This window comes from Enoplosus armatus, chromosome 4, assembly GCF_043641665.1.
Source record: "Enoplosus armatus isolate fEnoArm2 chromosome 4, fEnoArm2.hap1, whole genome shotgun sequence".
NCBI classification, from domain to species: domain Eukaryota; kingdom Metazoa; phylum Chordata; class Actinopteri; order Centrarchiformes; family Enoplosidae; genus Enoplosus; species Enoplosus armatus.
In genome coordinates, this window is record NC_092183.1 from 12,654,650 (window position 1) to 12,671,751 (window position 17,102).

A 17,102-nucleotide genomic window follows, 5' to 3' on the forward strand; every position below is an offset into this window, starting at 1 on the left:
AACAGTAAAGACCACGTTTTTTGTTATTTTGTCGTCGTTAATGGACTCATTATTGTTTCTGTTCTTTCCCTTGTAGCTCAAGATGAGGAGGCTGACACAGCCAAGAAGACAAAGTAAGTGAATGGCAATCAACACGCTGATTGTGGTTTTAATAAGCCTAGACCCCCCGTCATCAGTTTTGTGTGTTGTTGTTGTTTGTATGAATACGTGCATTGCATGGAGTAACAATACATATTCCAGAAAGTTTCACCTTTCCAATTGATTTTCATGTTATTTGATTGACCCTCTCAATTGGGTGCATCTAGCATATAAAGGCTCCATTTAACAGAAAATCTGACTTCAGATCTCTGTGGCACAGTTCTGGCAATTGTATTGATGCTGTGTGGGTTCTTCCTGTCTAGACAGCAGAGAAAGGATCCCATTTGAGCCATTAAGTCGAAAGCCAGGCTTCTGTGCACTGTAAAGTATGTCCATTCTTAGTCGTTCAGAAAGTTCAGTAAGCAGTTTTAATTAAATTCCCCTCTCAGATTGCCGAAAGTTGATTTTAAAGTGTTTTCATCTGTGCGTTCAAAGTGTAGCGTTATGTGATGGTTTGTGTGCTTCTAATGGTTGTTTGTGCATTCAGTTGTGGATGTGACAGCCTTGCAGTGCTGCATGTTGTTTAACCTGTGATCGTTGACAATCGTGGCTGGACTGTGGCGTTGCTGTCAGTGTGATGTGACCCATTGGCTGCCCATTGCTCCTGGTGGTTTGTGGCGATACATGTGATCACTTGTGTTAACGTGCAGACATTCCCGCTGTCTGTGGGCGTTGTTGTGTGGCTTCATGGTTAAATTAATTCATAATTTCAGTCCATACTAGCTTGGATTCATGGGCTGCATTCTGACCTCGTTCAGACGGACTCCTTTGACACAGGAGTTGGCTGTTCTCTGGATATTCCTTCCAGTTTACTTTCTCTCTCTTTCTGCATCCATTTCTGTCATTTTCTATTCTGACGATGACAGCAAAACTGCTCACCTCCACTCCATCAAAGCCTTCTCTGTGTATCATCAGCTTCTTGTTTGTGGCAACAGCCCTTCCTGTATCATCCAGCTCTCTTTGTGGCATGGCTCACAGTGTATGTCATTGCAGATTGCAGTGCAACTCTGCTTTTCCTAAATCCTTCTTTTCTCTCTCTTTTGGTGTGTTTTTCTCTTCTGTTCCTCTCCCCCTGTGATGGCAGAGTGAACAAGACCACCACTCGGATGGTGATTGGCCCTAAGTACAACGAGCTGAGAGACTGGCACCACGGAGTGTCTGCTCGCACCCTCAATGTCCAGTAGACTGTGTGTGTGTGTGTGTGTGTGTGTGTGTGTCTGGTGAGTGTAGTTGTGTAATTGTGTGAGTGTGCACTATGTCAGTTTGGCTTCTGTAGGTGGTTGTTTATGAATGTGACTGCTGAAGGGCTAAAAGCTGGTGGACTGACGGGAATAAAGGAAATAAAGCAAAAAATGCAGAGTGAGAGCTTGCAAAGGAACTGTTGGAGTCTCTCTGTGTCTGTATGTGTGTGTGTGTGTGTGTGTGTGAGTGTGTGTGTGTGTGTGTGTGTGTGTGTGTGTGTGGGCTTGTCCCTCTCTGTTACTTTACTGTATGTGCCAGCACTGCGCTGGCCTCATTCAGACCTTTAATTAAGTGTTGCTTACGTGCTCTGCCACTCCACTAATTCCAACCCTGAAGGTATACTGTAGATGCATAAATACTCACTTTTATCAGTCTGTGTCCACTTTCACCTCATTATACATAGGTTTTTATTTAAAGCACATGCATTCTCACGTCTGTGTGCACAGTAATGACTTCATGAAAAACACTAAAACAATACATTGGTTGGTTAGGATGACGTATTGAGCCAAAGAACCTACAGGAAAACAGTTAATATATAACAGTTACCAACTGAGTCCTCGTGTGTGGGTGTTTTTGTGGCATCATTTTCCAGAGTAACAAAGATGGAAGACAAGTGATCCAAAGTTTTTAGTAAAAGTCTGAAATCCTAAGGGATGCAATCAAGTAGTCTAAACAAATCAAATATGTGGCTGTCAATCTGTATCTCTGCCTATCTCAGTCTTCACTACGCTACACATAGTCTTCACTACGGTACATATACTGAATTCACATACTGTATATTGTATGTGCAGTATGTCAGAGGACACCATACACAGGACCTGGTTCCCTCAGTAATGAGAAAAGGCAAGCAGCTGAGGTGGCCTGCTGAGAGCTGTACAGACAACATTTTATGAATCATTCAGTCAGTGTTCATTCTGAAACATGGAACAACATGATGATACGCAGAAATTCAAATGCATAAATAGACAAAGCCTGCATCCTATCCTGGAAGTCTGCAAACAGCAAATGAGCTGTTATAAAAAAAAAAGCTGTTAGTCCCATTTTTTACAAATGCACTATATTTCTACACTGTTGTTTCAGCCTCAATGTCTTCATTACTACTGATATGTAGATGTGGCGAAAAGAGAAGGTGTGTGGTTTGGAGGAAAGAGTCTATTTCTGAGATCAGTGAAAATAGCAAATCTGGCCTTTGTCTGTGTGAGTGCATTAGACAGTTATCCCTTCATGTTATGTGGACTGTAGTTTGATGTTATGGAAGACACTTCAAACCTGTTTAAAAGCTTTAATGGCTTGTTTACATCTGCTGTATCTGCTAGCATTGGAACTACTTTATAAACACACTGTCTTGAAATATGGAGGCATCAGAAACATGGGAAAATATTTCAACATTAACCAATAGCTTATATGCTGCTGGTGTGTGACAGTCCAGATTGGTGCTGTGAGACATTTGTATGGAACAAGGTATATGCAAGTAAGGAAGGCTCTTGTTAGAGGGCAGCTTTGATGGTGTGAAGTGACTGTATAAATGCTATAAATGGCTTGTAATGCAAAGGTATTATTTTGAGGCCCTTGCAATGTAAAATATTTCTCCAGTGCCTTTACATTTATTTGATCCCTATGTTTACTTATTGCAGATTATGATAACTTTGATAATAGTTTCTTCTTTGTAGATTGTAATGGTGTTGCATTTTGAAAATAGCTGGACATCTAGAGGCTGAAATTTTTCTTCTGTGTTTTGAGTTTGAAAAACTTTAAATCTATATTCTAGCTAATAAAGTAATTACGTTCTTTCTTGTTTCCTTTTCTCTCTGTTTCTGGTGTCCCTTTCCTTCCTTCCTTTCTTCCCTACTTCCTCAGTTCCTTCACTATTTCCTCTCCTACTCGTCCCACTGAATCTGAGACACACAGTGGGGAGGTCAGGTATAAATCATCGTCTAAACTTATGACACTTTTTTTCACCTCTTCACCTGTCACATTAGATAGACCTGTGCCACAGTAGTCACTTTTAAATAAAACAAGTCACATAAAGGCCTTTAATTTGTCACAGGAACTAACTGACCACTTTTAGTCTAAAAAATTGTAAACAGGAGTTCAATAATGATTTTAATACACTTTATTATGCTAAGCTATAACACCGATTTCACAGTCAAGTGCATTTACTGATCGTTTTCACACCTCCACTATTACAAACTTCATCTTCAGTCTAAATTGTTTATTCTAAATGCACCAAAACATCAACATTATGTACTAAATACTATTATTATCTGCCAGTGACAGATCTCCAACACATCAATCCTCTGATCAAGTAGGGGTTTCACTCTCAGCCTTCAGTGGACTGAATGATGCAGAGGCCACACCCACATCTGATCACATGATCACACACCAACCACAGCCACAGACGGCAGGCTCATCAACCAATCAGCAACAGCTAGAAGAGGAAGCTACAATCCCCAACTATGTCTTCATTTCCAAACCTGGCGGCCTCTTAAAACCTCAACATCAAGAGAACAGTGTGTCATCCACAGCACCCCTTCACTTAGTTGCCATCCCAATGCCATATTCAAGTTCTTTTGACATGTTTTGTCAAATACACCCAACACATTTGTCTAACATGAGCTATCCAGCAGCTCCAGTGCTGGTACCTTTAACATACACTGGTTCAACGGCAAGCCAAATAACATCATCTCATACCCAAAGGCCAAATGATGCAGTGTTTTTGCCAGCCGACATCCCACATCGTCTTGGGCCAAGTCCTGTTTGTACCCACGCTCCAGCTTCCTGTTTACCTGCTTTTAGTGTATTACCTGCTCAAGGACTATACTTGTCACATGATAGTAACTACTCATTAGTTCAAAGCCAAGCACCAGAGGCTTCTTCTGATCATGTGCCTGTCCAAAGACCAGCTGCGTCAGATACAGCTACAGAGTCATCAAGCTGTCGACTGCCCACAGCTGAAAGGTTGGGATCTTATATGAAAGCTCACAGTATCACCCTAAAATGCACAATATGTTCAAAAAAGGCTGTGACTGTAATCACAATGATCATTTCCTTTACTTGTTTTGCCTTGGTCTAGCAGTCCCCCTGTGACACCACTAGAGGACAGCACAGACTCAGAAAAGTGTGAGTCCACTGAGCGTTTGACTGATCATGATGGTGATGACCACAAATTATATAGCCAAGCTACAGAGTCCATGAAGGCAGCTCAAACTCAAAAGTTTGACCTTTTTCCTCAACACAGGTGCTGCCCAACTATTCTAATGCTTGATGCACATGAAGTAAACGTTTCAGTGACAGCTTATTAAATTGCTTCAACTATCTGTCCAATCTGTGCTATCTGTCCTGTCTACGTGTCCTCTTTCTGTCCTCTCAGTTTTCCAGTCCAAGTCAATACTCATCTAACTCATATGTCAGCACATCATTGTGTACTTTCTACCAAACCAGTCAGGTACAGTGTTATGAGGATTTTTACTCAAATGTTGCAGGAACTACAAATGAGTTCATCTTACATTCACTATTAATGGGAACAATACCAAGCTGCCACACTTACGGAAACAATGTTGTTATTTATTTTTTCATTATTACTGTATGATGTATTGACGTGTACGTGTGGGTGTGTGTGTGTATTGTAAACAGAAGAGAGCTCCTGTCAAGTCCTCTGGACTTCCTGCCCAGAGCAGCCCCCTGCCCCCCTCCTCTCACCCCCAGTGCCCCCAAACATCCCACACGAAACACACATGCTGAGCACCCTAGTCCAGTGCAGGCGAGGTAAATACAATGTGCCAGTATTTTGTGTGTGTGTATGCTTCACCCTGAAAGTATCCTTTAGCTCTCTCTTATTTATGTGTATTTACCATCAACAACCTCAACCTTTAGGCTTTTAATTGACTTCTTCTAAAACCTTTTTCTCTTTTTTCTTTCTATCCTTTTTATAATGTCTGACAATTAACATCTTGGTTTCATCATCATTTCCCTTTCATCCTCTGCCTCCTTTCTTCCTAAATGTGTCATCATCACCTTGTCAGAACAACTTATCAGAGCAGTCCTTGGCCTGCTGAGAAGGCAGTGCCTCAGTCCTTATTGGACGCCCTGCTCATCACTCCGATCACTCAAGCTCCGCCACTGCGCTTGAGGAAGAAGAAGAAGAAGCGCCGTAGCATCAGTGAGCTGCAGCTGCCCAAGAACAAGAGGTAGACAGGGCAGACCTGGACAAAGCAAGCTTTGCTGGAAGTTTAAATTATTCAGAACAATCTGTATTTAACTCAGCATTCTCCATATTGTTATTGTTTTTTAATTCAGTTTTGTCCAGGTCTGAGTCCAGGAAAGAAAATATAATTATTTACTTCATAAATAGTGTGATATAACGTGTGGAGACTGTGTTTATTAATGTGACGTCATGCATGATATATAATAATAATAATAATAGCTCTTATCAACTAATTGTTTGACAGCACAAGCAAACTAGCAAACCTAAGGAAAACAACTTTAGGATATAAAATGTTATATATTCTGTTTGTTGTACCCTTTGACTAATTTAATTAATATAAAAAAAACAACAACTAAAGTATACCTATTTTTAACGCATGGTGTAAACAGCTCTTGAGACCACTGAACATGCCATTCATGGCAGTGAAAAAGCCGTGTTTGGTCAGACCATGCCAGCCCCAAAAGACACGGTCCGTATGTCTCTGTGGAGACAACTCATACCAACTATGACATTCTGTGGTCACTGTGAAACTACTTGGCAGCGTCTCACAGAGATCAGTCCTTGGCTAGTGGACACAACTGTACTGTACACATTTAAACCGTGAAGTATGAAAAGTGTGTGTGTGTGTGTGTGTGTGTGTGTGTGTGTGAGAGAGAGAGAGTTTGAGTGGGTGTCTGTATGGATGGATATCTTTGTCATTGTGTGTGTGTGTGGATGGTATAGTGTGTGAGGATTGAATGTGATCCAAAGAATATCACAGTGCTGAATTATAGACCATCTGTTGTGTGGTGGAGAGAGCTGCTGGACAGCAGTCAGCTATGTTAATGGACCATTTGTTCAATGTTCAAACGAAACCAACACATTTATGAGATGCATAACACAAGTTCTCGTCGGAGCTACAGTACACAAGGGGTTACTTTACATATGTAAACAGTTGGGGGACTGAAATGTACCCTTTTTTCCTCATTATCACTTAATACCAGCAAACAAGACGTCTCACTGTTAGGCGGCATACAGTGCTGAAAATAGACTTCAGATAAGATAAACACAGGAACAACAACACAAGGCCACTGACAGGGCAATGAATTTCAAAGTTTCTCTGTATTAATGTAAAAAAGTGTAGAATAATAAAGAGAAAGACAAAGAAGATAAATGTATTCCTCTCTCCCATCCCTCTTTAATTATCCTCTCAGTTAACAAGGTTCATATGTGGCCCAGTACGTCCAGATGGTCAGCACTCTAACCGGCTACTATTGAATCAAAACAGCGAGGCCTCCATTAATCAACCAATCACAGTCTTACAGAATACAATTAAGTTCCCATGTAATTGGCCTGATTGGTGGAGAATATTAACGAGCTGTGCTGTAATTGGCTCTAATGAATGAAGGACTGGGGAGCATCTTATTTCCTGCTCTACTTGTCACCTGTTGTTAGCCAATTGCCAGAGCTAATGTGAATGGATGTAGTTAGCTTGTTCGCCCAGATAATTTAAATAGATGGCAGTATAGTTTAGTCTCTCAGAGGGTAATATCTTAACAGCATGATGAGGATGAGGTCTTTCCTGTTCTTTACAGGACTGTTCTGACCCCACATGATGCTCTTGTTTCCTTTTCAGTGGAGAGAAAACTGTGAATTTAATTTGCTTAACTATCCAGAAACCTTTCTTATTTACTTTCCTACCTTTATGGTTACTGATGGCAGTGGTTCCCCAATCTGGGGTCAGGACCCCCCCCCAAGCGGTCCCAAGATTAATGTGAGGGGTCACTAATAGAATATAGCATCAGAATCAGGTTTGTTGCCAAGTAGGTTTTCACATACAAGGAATTTGCCTTGGTATATTGGTGCATAACAATAAATATAGTAAGCACAAAATATGAAGAAAAATAACAACGTCCATAGTTAGTCTGACAAGGGACCTTTTTATGTCATCTCTCTCCACTCTCTCCCTTCCCTAATTTCTTATTACCTTACCTAAATTTACAAGCAGTTATAAATATTGCAGAATTGGAGTAAATTAAAATACAATAAATACATTACAGAACTACAAGTAGGGGTGGAGGTGCTGTTGGTCTATGCAAAATTGTTTGCAATAGTTAAAAAGTAAATGAGGTCTAATGACAATGGTAATGAAATTGCAGCTAGTTGGCACTGTTGTCCACACTCGTTCAGTTTTGTCTCTGCCTGCAGATGTGAGAAGTTAGTGTGCACCATATCCGTTGGCTCCTGCTGTCAGACAAATGGGGTAGAAACAGATAAGCGGATAATGAGAATGAAGAGAGATGTTCTGCAGTCTGACAGTCTCTTTCCTATAGAGAGCACTTAGATCAGGACTGTATCGGCTAAAGGCTGATTAGCTGGAATCAATGCTAACACAGCAGTCCACTGGGTGCATTTATCACAATCCTTGTCATTGCATTGTAGCCTGTACGTTGATTGTTCAGCAGTGTGTATATTCATCAGATGCATTTTCTAACCATTTATCCATTTAGTTGAGATTCACATTTATCTTCTTTGTATTTGGCAATAACAGCTACTAAATGTTACATGTAAATGTGACAAGAGTGGGAATGCCTTTATTTGACAGCCATCTAACCATCTCTGTCACTTTGTGTTCATGTTTTAGTTTCTAAGCCTTATTCCTTATTTATGTGATATTTTTTCTTCTCACACCAAAGGGTGTCCTGGCATCAGTCGGCCACAGAGGAGGGAGACCCTCTCTTCTCCTCTCCCGTCAATGCTGTCTATGTATTTAGGTAAATTTAAAGTCACCCCTTTCCTTGTGAGTTGTGACCACATATCCTACAACTACTACTCCACATAGCTAAGCACTCATTCAGAAAATCAGTGATTTCAGAGGGTAATCCTGGGTGGTAAACCAAATGAACCCTCTTCTCTGTCGGGAGCATTTGATGTTATGGATGCCCCAAGTGTTGAAATTAAGTGTGTGCACAAGAAATATCATGGCAGAGGCACACAGAGCATCTACTGAGATGAAGCCAGCACACACACAAGTGCAACATTCTTCTTCTGTCTTTCTCTGCCTGTCAATCCACCTCTCATAGTGTCTGTCAGTCTAACTCTAGCTCTCTCTCTCAGTCTTTCTTTCTCACTCGCACAAAACATACAGGCAACTCAACTCAACGTAACTATGACTGCAGTTGCCATAACATTTGTCTCCCATGAGTCCCCTAACTGCCAGGCACAAGGGGAAGACAGCAGTGATCCAACTGTTGGCATTGGCTACAGCTATGCATTATGGGTGTAATACGTCTGGGGAGAGATTGTCGGCCCACCCAAGCTCCTCAGCTGGTGCACATACTTAAAAACACACACACACGTGATGTTACTCATAGAGAGGTTATTCATTTTGCATCATTTTAAAAGGCAGTGGAGAGTTTGAGCCACTGGGGCCACATTTGATTGAAGAGCAGAGACATTTTGAGCTCTGGCGTCTCTCTGCAACACAGAAAGCTAATCATTTCAAAGCCTGTCTTGGGGTTCTTCAAACCAAACCTGCCAAAATATTTTGTTTTCAGTCAGACGAACTTAATTTCATTAAGCATTCAGTATTATCTATGTGATAAATAATGGCTCTTCATGTTCATGATTTCAGATGTTTATTGGTCACATGTTGATCAATACAACTCTAAATAAGATAACTAAAATGTCGTGATGGAGAAGTGTCTCTAGAAAATAAAAGTCTCCCTGAAACATTTTTCCTAATGAAAGAAAAAAGGTGTTGCCCTACATGTTGATCCGACGCAATGTTTTCCTTGAAGGAGCATTGCACTATAAAAACGTCCTTAACAAGTAGAGAAACTTGTGCATCCTGAGGGAGTATTTTGCTCAGAGACACATGTTTTGTCCTGCAAGAGAACGTTTTGACCCAAGAGAGACTGTGTGACCTCAAAAAGAATATATTGCCCTCGCAGTAGTACTCAAAACAATTACACAGATGTTACATGTTTACATTTCTTTAGAGACAAAACGTGTCGCCCTGTGCCACAGCACAACTGATCAACCATCATAGCACTATGTTAGGCTCAATTTGTCTATTTGATGTAGAGAGCTGAGAAATACCCCTGGTCCTGTGAGGTCATTTTCTCTATTTCGTCACTTGAATTAGTGTTTGATGTGATCACCACTAAATTTTACTGCTGAGTCTCTTAAAATTACTCAGCCTTTGACCCAAATGTGAAATTTAGTTTTATTTCTTGGGGATGGACTGCCAATGCTGCCATGGGGACCCGTTCAGTTGGTCGTTGTGCTTTCAGAGGAGACATTTGAACATATAAAGGGAGATGGCAACAATGTTTACCTGTATATACAGTAGATGTTGTAAAAAATATACAAATAATTCACCAAATAATGTAAAAAACGAACGTGGTCAAACTGTGTACTGTACCATAAGAACTTCGTCTCCCCTCCATCATTAGTACTGGTAGTCTGGCATCTGTCTGCAGTACATCTGGAATGGGCACTTTTGTTCATTACACTATGCTATATTTCACTCCACTGGAGTCAATTACTCTCCGTTCAGTCATTTGAATTGATATTCTGGCATCGGTTTTGAATGGGTGTGCTGTATTATTAGTGCTGTGCAAACCTACTGGCCTCCTATCCGTCATCAGGCCGGTGGCCTGGACTTCTGCTGTGAATGTGGCACATGGGCAACATTTTTGAGCACAGTGGAGTCACAAGTAGGAAGTGCATCGTGAAGTTGAGTACTGTACTGTTTTGGCTGTAGCTGCATGCTGTGTTTTGGTTGGTACCATATTTGTCTCGGCTCTGTCAGCAGGTAAGTGGTCTGGAATGTGTCTTACTGTATTTTGACAGGAACATGAAAAATTAGACTGTGCTAGTAGTCGTTCTCCCTGTCTTTTTTTCCTAGAGGCTATGAGTACAGGGCGCTCTTAAAGATATTTTGCTGGGGATGAAACTAACACACACACTATACACTATACACAAACAGAATCAGCCACATTCTGCTGTTGTGTGACGCAAATAGGATGCAAATTTATTTAACCATTTATTTTGCAATTTCAGCAATGCAAATTGAGTTTATTCATTCAACACTTCATGTGCAGGGACAATGGTTTCTGTGTTTTAATTGTAATAATTGAATCACAAAACATATTAATTAATTTACATATCATTTGTGTTTCCATTTTGTCTCTCCGCACAGTGAGGAGGGAGAGGAGCCAGAACTCAACAGCCATAAATCTGCAGTTGTCAAGACCATGATCAAAGAACCTGCTGCAACCCAGGGTAAACACTGTGTGTGTGTGTTCTCTCCTGTCCACTCGTGATAACAGCACATCTTAAATGGCTTTTCATTTACTTTTCAAACGTTCACAATGAGCACTGGTTGTTGCCAGCTGTCATTTTTCCACCCTGTATGAAATATGATTTATGGACCTGGGATTCAGCCACAATTGGCATGTCTTCTGTTAACTGACTGAAACAACATTTCCGCCTTTGTGAACATAAAGAATACAGTATATATACATAATACATGGGTTTCAGTGACTAAAATACATTTTTCTTCATCCAGCCAATTGCTGCATGTAATCTGTTTAATAGTACATTACTGTCTAAATCCGCTGCCAAATCCAACAAAACAATATCTGTGTGCCTGCGTGTGAGTTGCTTTTACCGTAGGTATCTTGTGATATTTTTTCACTAAATTAACTAGGGGAGTATATTCAGACTAAGGTGCCTGAACTGTTTTCTTAGCATAAGTCACGACAAATGCTCGCATACCCAAAATGTCCCCTAAATATAATCCCAAAAATAAACTCATTTAGGAATTTACCTAAATCTTCTGTATTTGGATTGATTCATATATTCCTCTCCTACAGTTAAATAGTGTTATTTCTTTTTCATAGAAAAAAAAAAATGATTGGTTCCAAATCCTGGCATCGTGTAAAACTGATTTACTGCTGTTGGATTGAGTGTTGTTGCAGCCAGTTAGCAAGGGGAAAGAGGCTTATTTTCCATGGTTGAAGCGTGACATATGTTGTGAAATAGGTCATTGCAGACTTTCTTTTTCTTTTCTCGTCTTTTTCCTCTGTGGTAGCCCATTAAGCAGGTGAGAAGGCCCCGCTCTGCCTGTGGCGCCTTGGTCAGTCACACGTGCAGCAGTTCTACTCTGTTAGAAAGATAATATTTACTGAAGGGACCTGTCAGGAGTTATGAATAAAGTTTTAAAGGCAAGCCACAGAGCTGCAGTATAATGCCCATACTCCATCTGCACTCAGCCCATAGATTCTGAGATTGTGAAGTGTCTTTTCTGGGCATTATTCTGTATATCATGAACAAACCAAAAAAAGAATATATCTGCCTATTTGTTGTCTGTTTATTTGTAAATATTTCTCTAGGAAATAACTAGCTTATGCTTCCACTTTTACCTCAACCATTCTGTGGGCACAAGTCCTCTCCTCTCCCCCAGTTCTCTCCCTTATGTAACTGCCACTCAACCAAAATCGTAAATGTAGTCACTTACCCGGGGATCCAGGCTCATGAAAATATACTACTAGCCGTACAGCGACCTAGCAGCACTGACCCATTTTGAATCTCGAGCTGCCGTTAAGGAACCCGGGCCTTCAGCGACTGCCTTGTTGCAAATGCCCATTGTAAAACAAATTGGCATGGTGTTAAAATGTGAAAACATACACACACACACACTAATTCTGTCACCCGCATCCTTCACTTTCCTGCTCCCCCTTATTCCTGAAGCAGCTTCAGCTTCAACATACAACCTTGTGAAGTGCGTGCTGGCGTGATTAATGGCAGCTTCACTAATAACGTCAAACTATGTAAAATCATTTGACCTGAAACTGTCTTTTCATTACATTTAACAAATGACTGCCACTCTTTTTAAGGATATTTTGGTCTAAGCATTCATATCTATGGCGCCTTAAAGTTACATTTTAGCCTCCATCTAGGACTGTCAAACGCAAGCTTCAACTTAAAGTGGCTTTAATAAATAATTTTATAATAACAATGTATCAAATGACAATGTGAAAACAATGTGACAATGATTCGCACCCGAATCTGCTGCTCCAATCGGCTTTACGGAGCTTTATAGTGAGTTTCAACTCATAGTTTAGCTGTCCGGCCTGCAACTGTATTGTTTTGGTTCACTCTCATCGATCATGGCATTGTTTTCGGCTGTAGCAGGCAGCTGCTCTCAGCAAAAAAAGCCAAGCTCCTAAAGTAGCCCTTGCCCTCACCATGCACACACATACAAAAACACTTCCACGGTGTGGAGCTCAAAGGCCAAGCTACATGTTTAGCCAGGTGTCTGTGTTTTAGCTGAGGCAATGTCTTGGTGGTGTGTATGTGTGTGTGTGTGTGTGTGTGTGTGTGTGTTTGGTCATGCATGCACATATGCTATAGGAATGTGTCAAAGGTGGAGTGAAATATTCTGTGAAGATTGATGTGGTGAATCCATGGTTGTGACAACAGTAGTCAGCCAGCTGCACGCACCACCGTGACACCTGCTGGGTGAATAGGCAAAGAGGGTAGAGGTCAAATAACTTACACACCTGGGAAGAACACACACACACACACACACACACACACACACACACACACATCCATTGTGATGTGAAAAAAATGCTCACTTTTTTGTTTTCTATGTGTTCCTTTCCTTTCCTTTTGCCATCTCTGTCTCTCTGTTTCTTAACCAACATTGCCCTTTTATCTTCTATCTCCTCCATCTCCTACAGGCCACAGGCCACGGACTGGTTTGATCACCCCATCTTTTGGTATGAAGGGTAATGGAAGTGCCAGTGTCCCGAGGGGTCCTGTCCCAGCCCGACCTGTACCTCAGCCTCACCCTAAAGATGAAGACACCCTGGTCCAGATGGCAGAACACATCCCTGCTGGGACTCGTACGCCCATGTGTGCCCACTGCAACATGGTCATCAGGTGAGGGACAAATACTGTGGCTAATAAGGTCATTTATTAAGAACCTCTGTATGGACTGTCTATATGGATTTGTTTTAATTTTAACTTTTTTTTAACCAAGCAACTCAATTAACAGAGAATCCTATACAATGATTATTGTATATAGTAAGTATAATTCTTGGTAGCAATCTGCAGAATGGAGATATTATGAATTAATAATCTACAGGCTCTGTCATCAGAAAAGATGGTGGTTGTCATGACCATAGTTAAAATTGGGAAAGAAAACAGGACATCCAACAAATCATGCCTTTATACTGCTTGCAAAAAAGAGGTGACCTCTTCAACTTGACTGCACAGATAGGAACACAGATAGGAAAGGAAATATGTCCACTTCTCAATTATTCAATCCTAGTCCTAGTCAGGCACTTAAGATAATTAACTTGAAACCATCTCGAGTAAATAATCTGTGTATGAAACTGTAGAACTACAAAGATCTGACTGTAGTGTAGATAAGGGTAAGGGGAATTGAGTTGCACCTACAGTAGATCAAACAGTAGAGTGATGTTGCACACGTACGTAGATATGCACACACATGATAGGCTGATACCAACTCAGTTTTTCACTGTACCGTGTGTCTGTCCACAGATACATATTACATAGTACTGTATAGTGCTGGTAAAAGTCAAGGGGTCAGATGTATCAGATGTGGGCTTACATCTAATGAAAAGAACACGAATAAAATGTATTTTTTGTTCTTTTTAACATGATTATCTCAGGATTGTCTAAAAAGGAGGATTCTACACAAATTAGATTTTCTATAGTCTATAGAATATGGGGTTTGTCTTTTGTTTCCCTCTTGTGTAAGTCCACCCAGAGTTGTGTACAAGGGCGCATCACTATGGACTATTTTCCTCTTCCTCGCTCCTGTCGACCTCTCTTCTTGTCCGGTAGCTGACTGCCCTAACCCGAGCGATATCTCCCAACTTGTGTCACCTTACATTACATATCGCTAAGGATACGGTAGCTCACATGCTAATGACTGCCAAGCACGGGCCACTATCAGAATAAGCTCAGATAAGCACAGCAGCTATTGTGTGGAGTAAATTAGTCTCTGTTGTTTTCCCACTTTACCTAATCATCTAAGTGGACAGTGCCAAGGCGCTGTCTGAGTGGAAGCAGAGGATGATGGTCACAGTAGACCTGTAGTGACACACTGGATTTCTAAAATGTGTTCCTTCTTTCTGAAGCAACATTTAGTGACCTGCATCAAACACTAAAACAGTGATTTGGTTACCAATTTAAAATGATCACTTGCAGCCCTCCTAAATACATTATTCTCTATCCTCTTCACTGTCCTTTCCAAATATTGCTGGCTTCTTGATTTATTATCAAACATTATGACCAATTTACAGTACATTGTAAAAATAACATATCAGATCTAGATAGATGTAGATAAAATCAGAGATAAATCATATTATTTAGTGACTCTTAGTGGAGAAAGAAAAGAGAAGCAGGAAAAATGTATATGCTGAGAGACAACTTGTAGTTAGACAGAATTAAGTTTCTCACATTGATTACATGACCTATCAGCAACCTATTAGTGTCATGATAATACAAGTAATTTGAATAGTTAACCTGTATCATGTATATGGGTTCATTTTTGCCAAAGCAGAGTTATTTTGTTACTTCAGGTAACATCAAAGGGTGATTCACACGTAACCTTTTTCTGCTTGTCTTTTTTTTCTTTCCCAGAGGACCATTTCTGGTAGCAATGGGGAAATCGTGGCATAAGGAGGAATTTAACTGTGCCCACTGCCGTTCATCCCTAGCAGATACAGGCTTTGTGGAAGAACAGGGATCTGTCTACTGTGAACACTGCTATGAAGAGTTCTTCGCTCCAACATGCAGCCGCTGCCAGGACAAGATACTGGGGGTGAGTTGGTATGAAGGGAAATGGAGCAGTAGTGTGTGTGTGTGGGTGGGTGTGTGTGTGTGTGTGTGTGTGTGTGTGTGTATGCAGAGGTGCTCTTGTCTGTTTTATGATAGTTGAACGTTAATCAACAGTTAAGAATATGCAATATTAAAGGTTATCATGACAACTAAACTTTGATTACAGTGCAGAGAAAGATAACGTTAGCCATTTCTCTGAAGAATCTAAGTTAGTACCATTTGCTTACTGTACAGCTGACCTTGACATTGTGTGTGGCTGTTGTTTTCAGACTCCACCACCTGTTGTTTGGAGACCATCAGTAATAGTCCTCCTCTGTGGCATTCACTGCAAACCTGTCACACATACCAACGTCTATCTGTTTAATGGTTTTTATGTTCTTCTGTTTTCCCCGCTTTTTCTATAATATCTCTGTTAGCAAAGATGTTAGCCTCTATGTGAGACTGGCTTACAGCAACGACATTAACCATGTGTGTCAGTGTAATTCCTGGTCTTCGCTGCTCTGTACATTTCCACTTTGGGCCAGCTGTAGGTTGAGGGCTTCGAAGTGGGCGATTGGATGCATAAAGATATTTGCCTAACCCTAACCCAACACTGTATGAACATGATTACATGCAGCAGCTCCCAAATGTGAGCTATTTTACTTTAGATATCAAAGCTGCAGAAAAGCGGCTCTTGATGATTGTGATTAAAACATCCTACTTCTCAATGAGAGTTAAAATAGAGGTTGACCCAACATTTAAACATACCATTTAACTGATGTAAGTGCACACAAGGCTTAATTACTATGGGATCTGTTTCTCTTCATACCGTCCTACCTATACCTCCCTTCTTGTCCAGTAGCTGATTGATTATCTTTAACATTATCTCTCAACATACATCGCTTATACAGTTACTTTTAGATTCTAATAGCTGCCGTGCCGGGATACATATCAGAGTAAACTCGGATTATTTTGGTCGGTCTCCATTCTTGCACTAGTGAATCATAATCTGGATTGTAATTGTTTATCTTGTTATTAAATATATAATGTTATCATTTGAGACCAAATAATAAAGGGGGATAAAAGTACAGGTGTAGAGGGTCACTTTTATAAAGGTTGCTGCAAGTCAGCCACACTGTATATCCAACCCCACACATGCAGGACAAATGCAGAGAGGGCCAATGCAGGAAAGCTTTAGGTTTAGGGATTTTCTATAGTGACCACCACTGAAACTCAGGAATGTGGTATATGTTCGGGTGTTAGGAGAATTAGGCTTACAGGACTAGAGGCTGCAGGTGCAGCATGAACCCAGAGTGTCAGGAAGCTGAGATCTCTGCTCTCATAACAGCTCTGACATTCATCCCTCACGTGTTCTTACCTCTTTAGCCTCAATCCCTTTCAACCCTCTATTTCTCACACATCTTCAACCAGCTTACGGCTTCTTATTAACCTGTTTTCTCACTCCCTCCCCTCTAATCCTTCATTTTACTCCGGCCCACCAACTTTCCATTGATTCCCTGTCCTGTCTTGTTCTCACAGTTTAAGGGTGGGAAAGAAAGCAGTTTGTCTATTTTAAGCTGGGTCATGTGGCCCCACAAGACAAAAACCTAATATTCAAATGTGACATGAGAAACGGGGGGACTTTAGGAAAGGCTGTGCATTTACTGACACATGT

At 40.8% G+C, this 17,102-nt stretch overlaps 1 protein-coding gene across 2 annotated transcripts in view; it reads left to right on the forward strand.

Annotated features, from left to right (window-relative positions):
- Window positions 1-17,102, forward strand: part of pdlim5a (PDZ and LIM domain 5a) — a 56,100-nt gene that overhangs the window by 37,393 nt on the left and 1,605 nt on the right. For both annotated transcript variants that reach the window (XM_070904082.1, XM_070904083.1), the window contains 4 exons: window positions 77-113; window positions 10,770-10,852; window positions 13,318-13,519; window positions 15,251-15,431. In XM_070904082.1, coding sequence (XP_070760183.1) covers window positions 77-113; window positions 10,770-10,852; window positions 13,318-13,519; window positions 15,251-15,431 — 503 coding nt within the window. The remainder of the gene's footprint in view (window positions 1-76; window positions 114-10,769; window positions 10,853-13,317; window positions 13,520-15,250; window positions 15,432-17,102) is intronic.